This window comes from Melanerpes formicivorus, unplaced genomic scaffold, assembly GCF_026170545.1.
Source record: "Melanerpes formicivorus ecotype bairdi unplaced genomic scaffold, bMelFor1.0.p_v2 SCAF_173, whole genome shotgun sequence".
Taxonomy (NCBI): domain Eukaryota; kingdom Metazoa; phylum Chordata; class Aves; order Piciformes; family Picidae; genus Melanerpes; species Melanerpes formicivorus.
The window spans coordinates 459230-476317 of record NW_027142525.1 but is presented as its reverse complement, the minus strand read 5'-3'; the positions used below and the strand labels follow the sequence as shown (position 1 = coordinate 476317).

At 58.3% G+C, this 17088-nt stretch overlaps 2 protein-coding genes across 3 annotated transcripts in view; both read left to right on the top strand.

Moving 5' to 3' along the window:
- Window positions 1-976: 976 nt before the first annotated feature.
- On the top strand, window positions 977-3554 carry ABHD11 (abhydrolase domain containing 11). The gene is made up of 6 exons (XM_068169209.1): window positions 977-1086; window positions 1388-1523; window positions 1629-1802; window positions 2180-2350; window positions 2591-2772; window positions 3056-3554. The coding sequence occupies exons 1-6, from the start codon at window positions 998-1000 to the stop codon at window positions 3198-3200; spliced, it is 897 nt and encodes a 298-aa protein (XP_068025310.1). The 5' UTR covers window positions 977-997; the 3' UTR covers window positions 3201-3554.
- A 3904-nt stretch (window positions 3555-7458) lies between these two features.
- Window positions 7459-17088, top strand: part of MTMR4 (myotubularin related protein 4) — a 72069-nt gene continuing 62439 nt past the window's right edge. Inside the window, exon 1 of one of the 2 annotated variants that reach the window (XM_068169250.1) lies at window positions 7459-7519. The gene's annotated coding sequence lies outside the window, so the exon portion shown is untranslated. Of the gene's footprint in view, window positions 7520-12956; window positions 13096-17088 lie in introns of those variants that run through there. The other variant, XM_068169252.1, reaches the window with a different exon arrangement.

The following is a 17088-nucleotide window of genomic DNA, read 5'->3' as shown; positions in this document are numbered from 1 at the left end:
ACCGGATTTGGGGATGGGGGGGGGGGGGGGTTGTTCTCATGCCTCCGTCTCTCATCCCCCTCACCCCGGGGTCTCTGCTCTGGGAGGGGGGAGTGCAGTTACCCTTCCACAGTTGGAACAGTTCTGGCCGGGGTGGGAGGCAGAAGGGCAGGTGCTGAAGGGAGGCAGCGGCACTCCCTGCCCGCCCGGGCCAAAGTCTCGCTCTGCAGCGGGGAACACCGGGCGCTGCTCTCCCCCCCCCCCGCTAACCCCTCCCGGTTACAGACCAGCGGCTGGGGCGAGGCTGCCTTGCACAACCGCTCCCTGCGCCTCGGCCCGGCCGCGGCAGCCGCCTTCCGCGCCACGCTCCAGCGGGCAGGGACAAAGGAAAGAGCTGCTGCAGGTGCACCGGGACCCGGCGATCAGCGGGGCCGGCCGCGCAGCGGGACCGAGCGGGCGCCCCGGCAACCTCCAACCCGCCCCGGGGCTCGGAGCGGCTTTCGGGAAAAGGCTGCCCAGCGGCAGAGGGGAGGTTTTGGTGCCCCGCGGCCTTGGCTGCACCTGCAGCAGGAGCAGGCGGCCCTGACCCTGCCCGGCCCCAGCGGCCGGTGCCGGCGGAGCCAGCTGCCCCGCTCGCAGGCAGGTGATGGGCCCGGCTCGGCTTTCCTCGGGGCCCCTCCCGTCCCGCTCCTCGGCACGCCTGGCTGCAGGCAGACACGATAAGGATCTGTAGGGCAGTTCTGCCCGGCTCTGTCTGGCCCTGGGAGGGGTGTCCCGGGAGGACACGGCCCCAGTTCCCTGCCTAGCCCGCGGCTGGCTTCGTTCCGGTCCCCGCCCGCAGGCAGCGCTGACCTTGCGGCCCCGAGGCTGGCAGGAGCCAGGCGGCCGTTAGGCAGAGCCGCCCTCCTGCCACCAGGGGGCGCCCGCTTTCCAGCTGGCGGGGCGGGGCGCGGCGCGCGGCGCGCGCGTACTGCGTCAGCACCCGCGCGCCGCCGCCAGGACCACTGCCGCCGCCATCATGCTCCGCAGGTTCCCCCGCGCCCCCGCCCCAACGGGAGGGCTGAGCGTCCGCCCGCCGCTTGTCGCCGCTGCCCGCTCCGTGGTGACGTAAGGGCGCGGTCACGCGAGTTGGGAGGGGGACGGAAGGAAGGGTCCCGAGAGAAAGGGCAGAGCCGTTGGGCGGAGCTGGGCCACGCCCCCCGCGGTAACCCCGCCCAAAGTGTTAGCCCCGCGCCGTGCGCGTTTGGCTGAGGCCTGGCCCCGCCCCTAGGCATTAACCCCGCCCCTAGCCCAGTCCGCGCCGTTCTTCCCGTCGCCAGCGGGCAGCCGTTGGCCCCGCCCCGCCCCTAACCCTGCCCCTCGCTCCGCCCGTGTGCCCTGGCTCCGCCCTGACGCCCCTCTCGCGCAGGGCAGTGCCGCTGGCACACGTGGAGGTGCCGGGCCGTGAGGACCGGCTGCCCCTGGTGATGCTGCACGGGCTCTTCGGCAACCACGGCAACTTCCACACGGTGGCTAAGGCGCTGGTGAGCCGCGGCAGCGGTAAGGTGAGGCCACGGCGATGTGGGAGAGAAGCCCGCAGCGCCCCAAGGAGGAGGTGATTAGCGGGCGGTGCCTGGAGCTGCGGTGACAGTGTGCCTCTGCCCAGGCAGGTGCTGACGATGGACGCTAGGAACCACGGCAGCAGCCCCCATAGTCCGCTGATGACTTACGAAGCTATGAGCCTGGACGTGCAGCACCTCCTGACGCGCCTGGGCATCACCAAGTGCATCGTCCTGGGACACAGCATGGGGGGCAAGACGGCGATGACGCTGGCCTTGCAGCGGGTTGGCACACACAAGGCTCCCGGGGCTGTGGGGGTGAAGGAGGTTGTAGGAAGGGGGGTGGGCATCTGTGGGGGCTGTTAAGTGCCAGCCTTGCCCACAGCCCTGCAGCAGGTGGATTTTCTTTGTCACAGTTAGGGTGCTGTCCCTTTAAGTTCAGAGCAAGTCTCTGCCCCGTCCCTCCAGCAGTAATCATGAGAAACTTGTAGAGGCCTCATGCCAAGAGACAGGGAAACGAAATTGGGAAGGGCAGAAGGAGGAACTGCTGAGGCAGGAGGGAGCTCAGAGCCCCCAAGGTGTCTGGGTGGGAGCAGAACCCTGTGCCCCATCCCACTGAGGCAATCTTGGCTAGCATCTATGTGCCATGCTTGTGTCCCCAGCCTGACCTGGTGGAGCGCCTCATCTCTGTGGACATTAGTCCCGTCACAACCGCGCTCGTCTCCGAGTTCTCTACCTACATCTCTGCCATGAAGTCCGTGAGGATCCCGGACGGCCTGTCCCGCTCTGCTGCCCGCCAGCTGGCAGATGATCAGCTGAGTCCTGTGGTCCAGGTGGGACATCCCACTCCTTGGATGGGGTTTCCACTCCCAGTGTGGCCCTGGAGCACAGTGCTTTAGGGCCATGACGCTTCCCACCCCTGCTCTCTGTCCGCTGCTGTGGGCAGGCCGTCAGGGTGCTGGGGAATGCGACAGCGTGGCAGATGGGCAGGCTGGGGTGGAGGGGAGGATGGAAGCTGCTGGGACATCTCAAGGGCTTGTTGCTGAGGCATGCATGGTCCCCTTCTGTGGCAGCTCCCGCACCTGAGACACTTCCTGCTCACCAACCTGGTGGAGGTGGAGGGCCGCTACACCTGGCGGTTGAACCTGGAAGCGATTTCCCATCACCTGACAGACATCATGAACTTCCCTGTCTTCCATAAGCCTTACCTTGGCCCTGCGCTCTTCTTGGGAGGATCCAAGTCACCCTATATGAGGTGGGACTGGAGAGAAGTGGTTCAAGTCTGTGGTTTGATCTCTTGTGCTCTTCTGCAGCCTCTAAAGCGGGGAAGGAGACCCCAAGATGGGAAAGGTCCTAGAGCAGGCTTTGTGATTCCAGCAGCCAGTGACAGAGAGCAAGGGGGATGCTGGGAACAGCCTTAGGCTTACCCAGCTGGGAAAGGGATGATCTGGGATCTTCCTCTACCTGTGGAGGGTGAGGGAAGGCACCTGAGTAGACCTCTGACCATGCCTCCCGTGGCATGTTCCCTTGTCCTGCAGCTCCAAAGACTACCCAGAGATCCAGCGCCTCTTCCCCAAGGCAGACATCCAGTACATCGAAGGTGCAGGCCACATAGTCCACCAAGAGAAATTTGCAGAGTTCATCACTGCTGTCTCCAAGTTCCTGCTACCACCTGAGTGCTGAGGTCTCTGCAAGCACAATGTGGGACCTGAGAAGCTCCAGGCAGTGAGGTGTAGCTGTGTAAGGCAGGGCTCAGCCTGGACCAACTGACCATGTTGCCATCCAATCCTGCCTGCAAAGCCTCCCACCCCAGCTCACCTGGAGCCAGAGCGGGGAGGCTCTTCCATCCTGCTGAGCTCTCCTGCCACCTTGCAGGGTGGCACTGGCCCAGGACACTGTCCTGTCTGCACTGGAACATCTGGGAGGCAGAGAAGGGACACAAAAGCCCTCTCACTTTCTAGCCCACCTGCTGGTGAACCTGGCTGTGACTCTGAAAAACGTGCAATAAAGATGAATGATCCAGGCCAAGGCAGAAAATGGTTTGGACTGGTCCTGGAGGACAGGGGGAGGGGTGGTGGGCACAGGAAGGGGCTCTCCCATACCAGTGGGGATGCTGGTGGGAGGGGACAAATGAACTGGGCTTGCAATGCACTGAGTGTCCAGTTCTGGAGCCCCTATTACAAGAGGGATGTGGAGGTGCTGGAAGGTGTCCAGAGAAGGGCCACGAGGATGAGCAGAGGGCTGGAGCACCTCTCCTGTGAGGACAGACTGAAGGAATTGGGGCTGTTCAGTCTGGAGAAGAGAAGGCTCTGAGGTGACCTCATTGTGGCCTTCCAGGATCTGAAGGGGGCTACAGGAAGGCTGGGGAGGGACTGCTCAGGATCTCAGGTAGTGATAGGACTAGGGGGAATGGAACGAAGCTGGGGGTGGGGAGATTCAGGCTAGATGTGAGGAGGAGGTTCTTCACCATGAGAGTGGTGAAGCCCTGGAATGGGTTGTGCAGGGAGGTGGTTGAGGCCCCAGCCCTGGAGGTGTTTAAGCCCAGGCTGGACGAGGCTCTGGGCAGCCTGATCTAGTGTGGGGTGTCCCTGCCCATGGCAGGGGGGTTGGAACTAGCTGATCCTTGTGATCCCTTCCAACCCTGACTGATACTATGATACTATGATACTATTAAGATGGGTCTGAGGATCTTTCATGGCTCCCAGGGGAACTGTGTCCTACCTCCATCTCAGGGGCAGCAAGATGGACCAGCGAGTGGGGGAAGAGGTCTCCTGAGCAGGGAGGTGCTGCGAGTGGGAGGCAGGGAAATCCCCTGGGGCACATCTGCCCAGCCTGTCCTCTCCTCCCTGAGCTTCCTCCAGATTCTCACCTCCCACCTACTCAGCATCCCCTGAGAAGGCAACGTAACAGCAGCTACTCGGCGGCTGCCAGGAGCCACCCACCCAGCCTGGGCTGCAGGCAGAGGAGCGCAGCCGTCTGCCGTGAAAATCCCTTTATTAGGTGATTGGGGAAGCCACAGACAGGGTGGGAGCAGCTCTGAAGGTGACAGATTGTCTCTGTCGCAGCTGGGGACAGGCTCCTGCGTGCAGCTGGGCAGGGAATCATTAAGGCTGGAAAAGATGTCCAGGATCATCGAGCCCAACCATTAATCCAGTGCTAAACCATGTCCCTCAGCACCACATCAATGTCTCTAGGGACAGGGACACCACCAGCCTCAGCTACACAGGGATGCAGTGTCCTGAGTCCCCAGCCTGATGCATGCTGGGCTCCATCCCTGTGCATTGGGCCAGGCCAGGTGAGTAGGAGCCTGTCCCACCCCTGAGCCCCAGCACCACAGGTCATACTCACGCATCCCTGAGGAGCCATGAAAACTGTTTGTGCTGCAGGGGGGAAATGAAAGCAGATGTTTGCCACAGCTTCATTTCCTGTCTCCCAGCTGGGCTGTTGTTATAGCCTGCCCAGGCTCCTGCAGTCACCTGTAGCACAGCACATGGAATCAGAGACCCAATAAGGTTGGAAAAGACCTCAAAGACCAAGTCCAACCTCTCACCCAACACATGACTACTAAACCATGGCACCAAGTGCCATGTTCAATCCCCTACTGAACACCTCCAGGGATGGGGACTCCACCACCTCCCTGGGCAGCACATTCCAGTGGCTAACAACTCTCTCTGAAGAACTTTCTCCTCACCTTCAGCCTAAACCTCCCCTGGCACAGCTTGAGACTGTGTCCTCTTGTTCTGGGGCTGCTTGCCTGGGAGAGGAGACCAACCCCCACCTGGCTACAACCTCCCTTCAGGGAGTTGGAGAGAGTAATGAGGTCTCCCCTGAGCCTCCTCCTCTCCAGGCTAAGCAACCCCAGCTCCCTCAGCCTCTCCTCACAGGGCTGTGCTCCAGACCCCTCCCCAGCTTTCTTGCCCTTCTCTGGACACCTTCAAGTCTCTCAATGTCCTTCTGAAACTGAGGGGCCCAGAACTGGACACAGGACTCAAGATGTGGCCTAAGGAGTGCTGAGCACAGGGCACAAGGACTTCCCTGCTCCTGCTGGCCACACTCTTCCTGATGCAGGCCAGGATGCCCTTGGCCTTCTTGGCCACCTGGGCACACCAGCTGTCAATCAGTACTCCCAGCTATGCCTGTGAGCACACCACAGCCCCTGCACTCTTTGTAGCCATGCTCAGATTTCCTCCTGGGAGCACTCAGCACATCATCAATGCATGTACCTGTCCCCAGAACCACAACACAGACACCCACAGGGTGAGGAGGAGGCTTCCTGGCAGCCCCTCTCAGAGCCAGGCTTAGGGCAGCTCTGCTTGCAGCTTGAAGCTGCAGGGACAGGTGGAGGTGGCTATCCTCAGCCATGGACCAACATCTCCTTCATTCACACATCACTCAAACCTTCCAGACCTGAGACTGAGCTCAGCTCATCCCTGTCCAGGTGCTGGCAGGCAGACACTACCTCAGGCAGCAGCACCCTCACCCCTCTGAGGGTTTCACCAAGGGTTTCTGGTGAGACCTCACCTAGAGTACTGTGTCCAGTTCTGGAGTCCCTATTACAGGAAGGATCTGGAGGTGCTGGAAGGTGTCCAGAGAAGGGCCAGGAGGAGGAGCAGAGGGCTGGAGCTGCTCTGCTGTGAGGACAGACTGAGGGAGTTGGGGTTGTTTAGTCTGGAGAAGAGAAGGCTCTGAGGAGACCTTCTGGTGGCCTTCCAGTATCTGAAGGGGGCTACAAGAAAGCTGGGGAGGGATGCTTTAGGGTGTCAGGGAGTGATAGGACTGGGGGCAATGAAAAAAAAACTAGAAGTGAGTAGATTCAGATTGGATGTTAGGAAGAAGTTGTTGCCCAGGAGGGTGGTGAGAGCCTGGCACAGGTTGCCCAGGGAGGTGGTGGAAGCCTCCTGCCTGGAGGTGTTTGCAGCCAGGCTGGAGGTGGCTGTGAGCAACCTGCTGTGGTGTGAGGTGTCCCTGGCCATGGCAGGGGGTTGGGACTGGCTGAGCCTTGAGGTCATTTCCAACCATAACAATTCTGTGATTCACCATCCTAGGCTCCACCTCACAGCAGCTGGGGGGGAAGAAGAGCCTGCCTGGAAGTTAAAATCCAGACTGTAAGAAAGCCTGAGGGAGGTTGTTCCATAGCCCTATCAGCAGGGCTGCTTCACAGGACAGCTGAGTGTAGGGCAAGACGTGAGTGGGAGTGACAGAATCACACCAACGATGGGGAAAGCCGGGGACAAGCTGTGGGGAAGGGAAGCACCCAGTCCTTTGGGATGTCGAGGCAGCTGCTGCAGGCTTGGGAGGGCGGCGAAACACGGAGACCTTAAGGATCTTTTTACCGTCCCGAAGCCTTCCGCAGCCCGTGGCGGGGAGCTGTCACACCGCAGCTCCGAGGTGCCAGCACCGTGAAAAGCCCCCCGCGCCATCCTGTCCCCAGGACACGGCTGGGAGGAGGCAGTGCTGCCAGAGCCTGTCCACACCGCGGGCCTCCTCTGACGGCCGCTGTTCGGGCAGCACGTACCCCGCTGCTCTGCCTCCCGGCCTCGGCCGCGCCCTCGGGCTGCTCCCTTACCACGGGGGGGCGGTTCTCCGCCGCCTGACACAGCCGGGGGTGCGAGGAGGGCCTGGCCGCCGGGCCGGGCGGGGCCACCCCGCCTCCGGCTGTACCCCCCGCAGGGCCCCGCTGACCGACCGCCCTTTCCCGAGTGGAGCAGCTGCCCGCCCGCGGATTGGCTGCGGCGGGACGCGCTGTGATTTCTCATTGGCTGCCAAGCGCTGGATCCCACCCCGCGCTGCGCGGCGCGCCGTGTCACGGGATAGGCTTGCGGGCGAGGGGAAAGGCGTGGCCTGGCGGCCGGCGGCGCTGGGCGGGGACGCGTTGGCTGTGTTCATTGGCCGGCGGTGCCGGTGGCGCTGGGCGCTGATTGGCAGCGCTGCGCGGGCCGGTGTAGGGGGGCAGGGTGGGGAGCTGCACGCGGCAGAGGCGGGATCGGTGCGGACGGAGCCAGGTGAGACCCTGCTGGAGCCCCCTCCCCTCCCTTCTGCTCTTGGCGCCCACCGAGCCCCGAGCACGGGCCCTGCTCGCCTTCCCGCTCCTCGCCCGGGCCTCGCGGCGCTCCTCAGCTTCCTCTCCGCCGCCCGGTCGGGCCCCGCTCCGCCCTCTCCTCGCCGCCCGATGAGCGGGGCCTCCCCGGGGCCTGTCTGCGAGGGGCGGCTGCCGGGCCGGTGTCGGCAGCGCTGCGGCGGCGGTGGCGGGCCTGCCGCGCGGTGCCGGTGGGGCGGGCTGCGGCGGCGGGCCCGGGCTGGCCTTGCACTGCTCCCCGCCGCGCGCAGCGTGGCCGGGGACCGCAGGGGACGGCCCCGGGGTGCAGAGCGGGGTAAAGACGGATTCAGTTGGAGAAGAAGGAACGAGACGCGGGGCTGCCGCCGGGTCAGGCCCGGGGCGGGGGCGGCCTGCCTGCCTGCCTGTCTGCTGCCGGCCCTGCCGCTCGGTCCGGCGGCTCTGCTGGGCCTCCGCCCCCTCCGTACCGGGAGCGGCGGCTCTTCCCCAGCCCCGCGGCGGTAGTGGGCGGGCCCCGGGCTCGGAGAGCTCTCGCCGACGGAGCGGAGGCTGCGGCCCCGGCTCGCCTGCCCTGCCCTCCTGCCAAGGGCCGTCCATCCCTCCCTCCCTCCCACCTGTGCAGGGGCCTTAGAGATCCCACCTGGCAGCGCCTCTCGGGTGAGGGATCCTAATGCTTCACCGACCATGGTAGCGGCACGGAGCTGCTTGTTCTGCCAGACTCCTGCCTCCTGCATCCTGCCTGCTGGTTTTGCCTGGTGCCCCCTGCACGAGGCCAGGCAGTGCAGGTTTGTGGAGATGGTGCCAGCTCTCCTTGCTGGATACAAGCCAGAGAAGCTTTCTGTCCTGATTTGACTCTGCTGGTGGCTGAAGTTTGGTGTGGACTTGGCACTGCTGGAGGTTTGACACTTGCCAAACAAAACCCTCAACCAACGGTGTTGTAAACGTGGGTTTCCTTAAAGCATTCCATAGGATGCTTTGGGGTTTTCCCCTCTGAATTCACTGAGGGAGGATGAGCTCATGATAACCCATGTTAAATTGGTGGCTCCAAGAGAACTTTGCTGTGTTATACTGACAGGCTTGTAAGGATCCTACTGCTGATTGTGTCAAGTGACCTGAAGCAAGTTTTGCAGCTAAAAGCTGGTGAAGCACCCAAGCAACCTGGAGTGCTGAGTGGGTTATAAGAGATGAGGCTCTGATACGCTGCTCTGGTTAGTTTGGGACTTTACCTCTGTTCTGACCACGCATCTGTTACAAGAGAAAGCAAACTGTTATGCAAACCCAGGTTTGGTGCTTGAGTATGGGGCAAAGGCTGGTAGAAAGCTGGGCAGAGTTTAGAGACAATGCACAGGGGTGGGATTAAAGGTGGAAAAAGCTGCCATGTGGTGATGAGAGCTCCATCTGCTTCATTCAGCAAGAAGATGTGGTCAGTCTGTGTCCTTGTGGAGGACAGAGGTTGGGCTGTGGGAATTGTGTGGCTGCTGGTGTGTGTGCATGGAAATGGAGTGTGTGTTTTTCAGTGACAGAGACTCAGACATGAGAACAGACTTCCCCAAGTCAGTGATGACTTAGTGTTTGCTGGCAACCTCTCTTTTGTTAAGAAAAGCAAGTGGCAAACATTGCAGCCCTGCTAACAGGCCAGGAGGTTGTGTGGTCTGCTTTGCTCTGGAGTTTGCAAGCTGGCTGCTTCCAGGGGGTTTGCTGGGAGCATGGATACCTTCAGTGACCAAACTGAGCTGAAGACTGGGAAATAGATTTCAGAGTTTTACTTAGAGTCCTTAATTTCTAGGAACATCTGGTTTCCCCCTTTGCTGTGTTCACAGGCATCTGTTTACACTGGCAGCAAAGTTGTTTGACGTTTCTGAACAGGGCTGCTTCCTCAGATGCATTGTTGCTGTTGCTTTGGTGGCAGTGTCCTCCCAGCCCTTCTGCCCTGCTGCCAGTGTCACTTAGCTGTCAGATTGATCTGTGGCAAGGTAAATGGAGAAAAAAAAATAGAAAGAAACAAAATGAAGGGAAGCTTTAGGGCTAGATCTTAACCACGATACAGAGGCTTTGGGAGGATGCTGCTGTGCAGCAGCTTTTATTGTTATTGCCATCTGCCAAAATATGCCCTGGCTTTCTTGGGGTTTTTGTTCACATGGGGCTTTTCAATGCCAGCCTTGTCCTAGCCCCGGTGGGAGTGAAGGGGGTGATGTGTGCAGCCATTCCCTGGCCTGCTGGCCTGCATCTCACTGAGCTTTGCTCACCTGAAAGCAGGCACCAGAGCTGGATGGCTCTTGTCCACCCTGATTGTGAGGCTTGCTCTGGGAGCTGGGCCTCTTCCTCGTGGAGGTGTTGCTTCCATCTGTGCTGTTTCAGACAGCTATTTCCCCCCCTGTTCTGTATCCTCAGGTCCTCCTTAGAGGCTGCTGTCAGGTGAGGGAAAGAGTTGCTCTCAGTAGTGGTTTGGAAAGTGAATTAAAAAGAGGCTAGAGAGAGAATGATTGTTTCTTGGGGGATTGTGTGGTTGCATGGAGTGTGTGGAGTTCAAAAAGGGATTGGATGTGGCACTTGGAGCCATGGTTTAGTAGTCAGGAGGTGTTGGGTGACAGCTTGGACTTGATGATGATCTCTGAGGTCTTTTCCAACCTTATTGATTCTATGAGTCCATGAAGTTGTTGAGCATGGTTGTAGAAGCAAATCAAGCAGGTTAATCTCTCAGACTTTATTTTTATCGGGGGGGAAAAAGTTGAACAGGAGGGGAGGGAAAAGTGAATTGAAAAAGTCATTGTTATGTACTTGCACATCACACTCAGCTTCCCAGAGCAGGAATATTCCCTTATTGGGGGGCTAATTATTACTAATAACTAGCAGGCAGTTATGAAAGGTGGTGCCTGTGCCTTCCACCCAAGGCAGCTCCTTCCAGCCCCAGCTGTCTGCTTCTTGGTGCTTCTGAGTTTGGATGTGGGCTCAGCTCTGTCGCTGCCTGCAGGAAAACATCAACGTTTGCAGGGCTCTGATGGAGAGCCATGAATGGGGGAGATTGCTATTAACAAAATGACTTTGCTCTCAACAAATTAGCCTAGCAGATTAATCCCTCCTTGTAATCCCTGGCTGGCTCTCCAGGAGGATGCCCGTGCTGTTAGGGAGCAGGGAGGTATTTTGCTGATGGAATTGCTTCCTTCTGTTCCTCCCTGAGCAGTCCTGTAGGGACTGTGCAGTGCCACACACTCTCACCAGCCTGCAAGGGTAGGATTTCCCTGAGGAGGGATCAGATCATTAGCTTATAAATAGTAAATGCCTGTCCAGGCCTCCTTTGGAGTGGTGGTTGGTTGGTGGTTGTCTTGTGTCCTGCCTCTGCAACAAGTAGGGCTGCATCTGCCCCTCGTGGCCCAAACAGCAAATCCCAAGGAAATCAGGCGTGCTTCCTGTTGGAGGTGATGACTTTGTGCAAGGAAGGAAGCTGCCCTGGTGTGAGGTGCTTCAGCTTTGCAGAGTTGCAGACGTGACTGATCCCAAAGGCTCCAGCGGCAGCAGAGCGCTGTGCTGCGCTGTGCCCCAGGCTGGTGCCTGGTTCCAGGGGAAAATCAGCTCTTCTTTCTGGGAACATGGGCTGAAGTGGAACTGAAACACATCCACTGGGTGAATCCCCTGTGAAATCAGCCCATTTGGCCTGCCAGAGAGCACGTGGGGGTACTGGGGAGCCCTTCTCTCTAACTCGGACCTCTTGGGAGTCCTTTTGGAGCTGCACACACACATTCCCCTTGCCTGCCACCTGTTTTCCCTCCAGTTTTGCTTCATTTATTGCAGATTTGGTCAATCTTATGGCTGCTGCAAGTGTTTGATGCCTGTGGAGGTTTAGGGTCTGCAGAGACTCCCTCCTGACGCAGCTCCCCAGCAGCAGACCTGTTGTGTTCATGCTCAGCCTTCTTGGTGCTGAAGTTTTGGGGGGGAGCTTCCATTCGCCCTGTTGTTCCTGGCTTTGCCTCTGGGCTGGAGGAGCAGCTTCCTCTTCTCCAGGATGCTTCACTTGGACTTGTGGGGATGGTTTTCTATGGGGTTTGTTTTGCAGCATTGTCCTGCAGACCTGAGTGATCTATGGGCAGTCAGCTTGAGAGCAGGGTCTTGCATTTTCCTGGGGGAGATCCCATTAATAGGACCCAGCAGCAGCAAAGCCAAACAGATGGCCCCTGCTCTCAGCTGTGGTTAATGACTTTGGGGGGGACTTATTATTTTGGCTTTGTTGCCCTTTCTCAGTTGAGAGATGTCCTCAAATTTCTTCTTCAAGAAGGGGAAGCCTGCCCAGGACCCTATCCCAAGAGAGGAGAGTTCTGTGTCTGTGTATTCCCTTTCAACATGTATCAAGTAACCAGCCTCAGAGGCTTCCCTTTGTGTTGTGTGCATCTGTAGGAGCTTTATTCCTGTGAGTCTGAGCTGGAGCAAGAGCAATCTTCCTTCCCTCGTGGATCACAGTGCTTCTAGGTGGAGTGTTTGCTCAACAGCATGTTTGATACAGCTGATCTCCTGCACTCTAAACCCCGTGAAGGTCAGCTGTGCTGGGCACACACAGTGGTTTGCCTTTTGCCAGGGCTGCTTTTCCTGGGGGAAAGAAATCCCCCGCTGGCTCTCGCAAGGGTGCAGGTCTGGTGGTGCCAGAGCCAGGCTGGCCAGCAGCCATGGCCTTCATAGGAGAGGTGGGGATGTGGGCTGAGGTTTACCTGAGCCTCGGGAATGGGCTTAGCTAGAAACAGGGTGGGTGGGCCTGTTGTGGTGGCAAGAGAAGAGGAGACTGAGGGGTGACCTTATCACTCTCTACAACTATCTGAAGGGAGGTTGTAGACAGGGGGATGATCGTCTCTTCTCCCAGGCACCCAGTACCAGAACAAGAGGACACAGTCCCAGGCTGTGCCAGGGCAGGTTCAGGTTGGATGTTAGGAAGAAGTTCTATACAGAGAGAGTGATTGCCCATTGGAATGGGCTGCCCAGGGAGGTGGTGGAGTCACCATCATTGAAGGTGTTCAGGAGGAGACTTGCTGGGGTGCTTGGTGCCATGGGTTAGGTGTTTGGGTGGGTTGATTGGTTGATGAGTTGGACACGATGATATTGAAGGTCTCTTCCAACCTGGTTTGGTTTATTCTAAATAAAGGTTTATTCAGAGTGCAGGCTGTGTGTTGGGCAGCCCTGCCTGAGACCTAGCAAGAAGCCCAGCCTGGTGACTCCTGCTGGGGCTGTTAACCACCAGCAGCTCCACCCCTCCCTGGAGGTGTCTGTCCTGGCAGCAGACACATAGGTAGACATGGCTCCTAACTTATCTGCTCGGGGGGCAAAGTCTTGCATCTGAACTTAAGCCCAGATTCAGGGCAGGCCATTCTCTGGAGCTCAGCTTGCTTCCATTTCATGGCTCGGGCAGCGCTGGCTGCAGAGCAGAGTCGTCGTTCCTTTGCCAACCTGACCAGCTCTCCCTTGCAGAATGAAATGGTGGGATTGTTCTCTCTGGCAGAGCGTGCTTGGGATGTGGGACTGCTTGTGAGTGACAGCTTTATGGTAAGGACCCTCAGAGCCTTTCTCCTTGAGTCAGTTCAGTTGCTTAGCCTCTGCCAGCCTGTGTCTGGTGGCCTCTGTTGAAACCCCCCGCGGGGAGCCAGGGGTGCAGTTCGCATTGTTCCTTCTGGAGGCCTCGGAGGGCTTTGTTATTTTGTTGTTATTCTAGAAACTTGTTGAAGTAGCCAGCTTCCTCTGAGAGGACGAGTGCCTTGTGGCAATCCAGCACAAATCTATTCAGTTGCCTCTTGTTATTTCAACTGGGCTGCCTGGATGTGCAATAAAATCCTTCTCCCCCCCCTCCTCCTCCCCCCCTTCCTTTAATGTTTCCAAGTAATTGGCGGAAGTTTGCTTTATTGCCAGAGCATGACTGGCATGAAGCACTTGGTACTAGCAGTGCAGAGTGTGCCAGAGCCAGTTAGAACTCTGTCTCACTGTTTTTATGTGGACAAGAGAAGCTGTTGTCTCGTTTACGAGGCACCTACACCCAGTGGTGAGAGCGCCTCAGCCAGGGTCCTGCAGGAGAGCCTGGCTGCCTGCCAGCCCAGAGCTCAGGTGGCTGCCTCTGCTTCCTGCAGCCTGGCTTGCTGCCGGTTCCCCCTGCCAGCACTCTCACCTGAGGGGCTTCTCATCGCCCCCAGCCTTCAGGTGTAGGTTTAGGAGGACAGAAGGAGCCACAGAGCCTTTGCTTCTCGCTCCACTCAGCATTATTCGGGCTTGTACTCCCTTCTGCTTTCTGGTCAGGCTGCACAGCCCCTTTACTGCCTCCTACCAGGTTAGGGCTGCAGCCACCCCAGGGCCAAAGGCCCTTCTCTTCCTTCCTTGAATTTCCCAAGGACTAAAATGCTCAAACCTCAGTGAAAACGTTGGAGCAGGCCCATGGCACCTGGGTGCAAAGCAGAAAGCCTGTGCTGCCCTGGAGCTCAGACGTGGGCAAGAGGGAGTGAGGCTCCTCGGGCACAGGGCTTGAGGGTGCTGCAGCTGGATGTGAAAGGGAGCAGCCTGTGTGTGGTGGGGCAGAAAGCTGTGTTTGGGGGGGGGGGTTGGTGGGCATGTGCTCAGCAGAGTGGGATTTGGTGAGCTCCTCTGTGTGTTAAACTGCTCCCCTGGCAGTGCTGAAGTACAGTTCATGTCTTGCTGTCAACTGCCCTGCAGCCTTGGGGAGCTCTGGGCCCTTGTCAGCCCCTCGTTCCCTCTGCAGTGCAATGAGTGCTGTGACTCCAGGGTCTGTCACAAGCTGATACTTTTATGTCCTCTGTATGTGGGAGTTATTTCCTTTGATGCTCTAGTTCAGTGCTGCTTCTGTGTCTGCTGTGCTCCTGGGCAGCCATTTCCCTACACTCGCCGTGGGTGAGGCAGTATAATGGCAGGGATCCCTGCAGGGCAATTAACTCTGCTCTTTCTGGGGGTATCAGCTTTGCTTTCTGTGCATCTGACTCCTTTGTGCTTCTAGACCATCTGCCTGGTTCTACTCAGTCCCTCTGCAGACATCTCTCTCACCTGTACAAGGCTGTTCATTGCCTGCCTGGTATGGAGGGGAGATCTGCTTCTAGAAAGTGTCAGCTCTGTCAGGGGAGCTCCTGTCTTGCTTTTCTCTTATCCACACCCTTTAAAGCACATGACAAGAGGGGACTACTCTAGCAAAGGAAAGCTGCAGTGCCCCCCCCCTGTTTCTCTGTACCTTCTCCAGTGCCCTGGTGCTATCCAGAGGCCATGGATGTGTGTGCAAACCTAGCCAGGAGCTGCAGATATGAGAGAGAGGGAGTCTAGGCAATGAGAAATCTTACCTTGCTTGCAGCAAGGAAGCTTCTCTGCCTCAATCTGGTTTCCCTGAGGTGCCAGAGTCTGTGTGTGCTGCCCCTTTCCCTTCTGCAGGGAGAGGGAACGGCATGGTGCCCAGGGAGAGGGATAGAGCTGAGGGTGAGTGGCTTGTGTAAAAGCCATAGCTGAGCTGAGTTGATCAACCAAACACTGGTGAATTTTGGCACTGATGCCAACACTGACACTGCTGGCTGGTCCTGGAGCAGGTGCAGTGCCTTCATTAGGTAATTTTATTAGTATATTGAGGAAGCTTTCTCACCCCTGGGATAACCCAGTGCTGTGGATCCTTTCATTCCTGTTCCAGCACCCACCCTGCTGCCCTGCTCCAGGCCTCAGTGCTTCTAATTCAGGGAGGTGAAAAGTACTTTGGGCTCTGAATGTCTGTGGCTGGCGTGGGCTGAGCTGTTCGGATTTAGCTGCCATGGGAAGAGAAAGTCCCTTGCTTTCAAAGCAGAAGTGCCTGCTCAAGCTGTGAACTCCCCTGTTTTCCAGGGGGTTTTGAACCCCCAGTGCGTCACCCTAGCAGCAGCTGTAAGTAAAGGGCAGCACCACAGCATAAATAGTCCTGCCAGGAGCCCTGTGGTAAGGGAAGGGGCCAGGGTGGGAGACTCCCAGGTACTGGAGGCACGTTCAGAAATCCCTGAGACGACCTAAAGGCAAGTCCCAGGCTTTCCCTGCAGCTTTGCCAGGTTGCACCATCACACAGGGCAGTGTCAGGGGCTTCCCTGCTGGGAGATAGCACCTTCAATTTGTTGCTGGAGCAGCTTGGCTCTGATCCTTCTGCTGCTGTTTGCCCAGTGGCTGTGACAGCTTAATTGCTGTTCCTCAGCCTGGCAGTTGTCATCCTTCAAGTGGACATCTGCAGTGGCTGGGTGGGAAATCCAAAGAGGGGGGCTTTGGGGGAGGCACTTTCAGAGAGGTGACCCGGGCAGAATGAATCTGTGCCTTAAACATGAAGCTGTGATGTTGACTTTGTGTTCCTATAGAATGTTGTGGTGCTGTGAGTCACCAGGGTGCCAGCCCTGGAAGAGCAGATGCCTTCTTTTTGTAGCACAGCAGTCTGGGAGCACGATGAACTGTGCTGGAGAGGAGCTTTTCTGCTTGCTGAAGGTGAGGGCTGAGGCATGGTGAGGGAAGTGGTAATTAATGGAGTTGCCTCAGGCTGGGATTCGATGGGAGGTGATTCTCCCCTTCTGCTCAGCTCTGGGGAGACCCCACCTGCAGTACTGCCTCCAGTTCTGGAGCCCCTATGACAAGAGGGATCTGGAGGTGCTGGAAGGTGTCCAGAGAAGGGCCACGAGGATGAGCAGAGGGCTGGAGCACCTCTCCTGTGAGGACAGACTGAAGGAGCTGGGGCTGTTCAGTCTGGAGAAGAGAAGGCTCCCAGGTGACCTCATTGTGGCCTTCCAGGATCTGAAGGGGGCTACAGGAAGGCTGGGGAGGGACTGCTCAGGATCTCAGGGAGTGATAGGACTAGGGGGGATGGAATGAAGCTGGAGGTGGGGAGATTCAGGCTGGAGGTGAGGAGGAAGTTCTTCCCTATGAGAGTGGTGAAGCCCTGGAATGGGTTGTGCAGGGAGGTGGTTGGGGCCCTGTCCCTGGAGGTGTTTAAGCCCAGGCTGGATGAGGCTCTGGCCAGGCTGATCTAGTGTGGGGTGTCCCCGCCCATGGCAGGGGGGTTGGAACTACCTGATCCTTGTGGTCCCTTCCAACCCTGACTTATTCTATGATTCTGTGATGGGCTCAGAGAAGCTGGGCCTGCAGGGCAGCCCCTGCAGATGAATCATTGATCAGAAGTGATGACTGAGCAGACAGGCTTTGGTCTGAAAAATCGATCGTGTCCTTTCTTGTGCCTGTGGCTGACTCAACCTCTGACCATTCCTGTCAGGAGAGCCAGCAGCTGCGGGGAGGGAAGGTACAGTGCTGCTCACAGGGCAGCCTGGAGGCGTGCTGCAGGCAGGGAGTGCCGCGGTACCGGCGGGAGTGCCACGTTGCAGGCAGGGAGTGCCGCGGTACCGGCGGGAATGCCGTGGTACCAGCGCGCAGCCGGCACCAGCGGGATGCGGAATCACAGCGGGAAGGAATGCCAGAGCTGGCATGTGCCAGCAAACAACTCACAGTATCACCAGGGTTGGAAGAGACCTCAAAGATCATCAAGTCCAACCTCTCACCACA